The 1,440-nt window shown below is 42.7% G+C and overlaps 1 protein-coding gene across 1 annotated transcript; it reads right to left on the reverse strand.

Annotated features, from left to right (window-relative positions):
• Window positions 1-384: 384 nt before the first annotated feature.
• LOC133725716 (xyloglucan endotransglucosylase protein 1-like) lies at window positions 385-1,440 on the reverse strand (the record flags this gene model as incomplete). Its single annotated transcript, XM_062153079.1, has 3 exons — window positions 1,103-1,440; window positions 809-1,002; window positions 385-706 (listed from the first exon to the last, which is right to left on the reverse strand). Coding segments are annotated over exons 1-3 (789 nt in total), but the record flags the coding sequence as incomplete, so codon positions are not given.

Genomic DNA, 1,440 nt, shown 5'->3' on the forward strand with positions numbered 1-1,440 from the left:
GGCCTGGGCCCAGAATTCTACAAAGAACCCTGATCCTGATCCGGAGGCCCGACCCGAACGCCCTTAAGCGAGGCCGAAAATGGTGGCTGCTTCCGCCTCTCTTTGAATGAATGAGAAAGGTGGGGCCAACAAATGAATTCAGCTCAACTTTATTTGATTATGAAATCTGAATTCAGTATACAACAAATGAATAGGAAATCATAGGAGATTATTGTGATGTACGTTACAAACTGTATATTTGAACCAGAATGAAATTAAGAGTATTTAAGACGAAGTAACGGTAAAACGGAAGCATGAGATCAAGGGCATATGTCATCTGATCATATATCTTGCATCTGGTATGTCATCTAGAAGACTAGAACCTTGATCGTCTACATTCCATCTTATCCTGTTTCGGCCTGCGGCATCTAGACCTTGATTGTGCCATGTACCCTGTTGATCAGTTAAGGAATTAGTTGAAGCAGAAGTGGAGACACCGCATGATGATGACGATGAGCCAGCGACGCAGGCATTGGCCTTGAAGTTTCTGTAAGAGGCAGTGAAAGGAGCATGAGTCCAGTCAGTCTTCACACGCCCACCTTGTGTAGCCCAGTCATCAGCATTCCACAGGCTCGAGTAAATCCTCATCGGTTGGTTTTTGGGGAATGGAACACCAACTGACTCCAAGTTGTTGAACACTCTAATTGGAATATCATCCACCAAGAATCTGCAGAAATGAATGAAGTATTAGGAAGTTTTCGAAAGGAGAATGCGGTAAAAAAATTGGTTAAAAATGAGTACGTAGTAGTGTTGATGGCTAGCTACTTACATAATGCGTTGGCTGTTCCAGACAAGCGAGTAGGTATGGAAGGCGTTTGTAGGATCAAACCAAAGATGGAATTGTTGTTCTCTGTTCCCTTTCCCCTGGCTGAACACATTGGTGTGGAGAGTGTAGGGTTCACCAGAAGAGTTTCCCAAAAACTCAAAATCGATTTCATCATGAGTTGGACCTTGAGAAGACAACTGTACATATATGTATGTGTCTCCAAAATTAGTATTGATGCAAGTATATATAAGTGTAAAGTGGAAATATTAGTACGTAGCACAATGCTAGCTGACTTACATAATATGCAGTGACAGTGCCAGCTGAGTTGCCAGCGACAAGTTTGATTTGCATGTCGATCCTTCCAAACAAGTACTCCTTCTTGGACTTGAAACCAGAGCCGGAGTACTGGTCGAGTGTGAGATGTTGTCCTCCGTTGAATATCTTAGCACGTTGTTCGCCGAATGTGATGTCAAAGTCTTGATAGAAATTACCGGCTGCAGCCATGGCCATGAAAGAACTTAACAAAACAGCAGAGAGGCAAAGCATCCCTGAGACCTTAAAGGAAGACATAATGTTGAGAGAAGTTGTAGGTTTAAAGAGAGAAGATGAAGCTGTTGTTGTGTTTGATGCTATAG

This window comes from Rosa rugosa, chromosome 1 (genome assembly GCF_958449725.1).
Source record: "Rosa rugosa chromosome 1, drRosRugo1.1, whole genome shotgun sequence".
Taxonomy (NCBI): Eukaryota; Viridiplantae; Streptophyta; class Magnoliopsida; order Rosales; family Rosaceae; genus Rosa; species Rosa rugosa.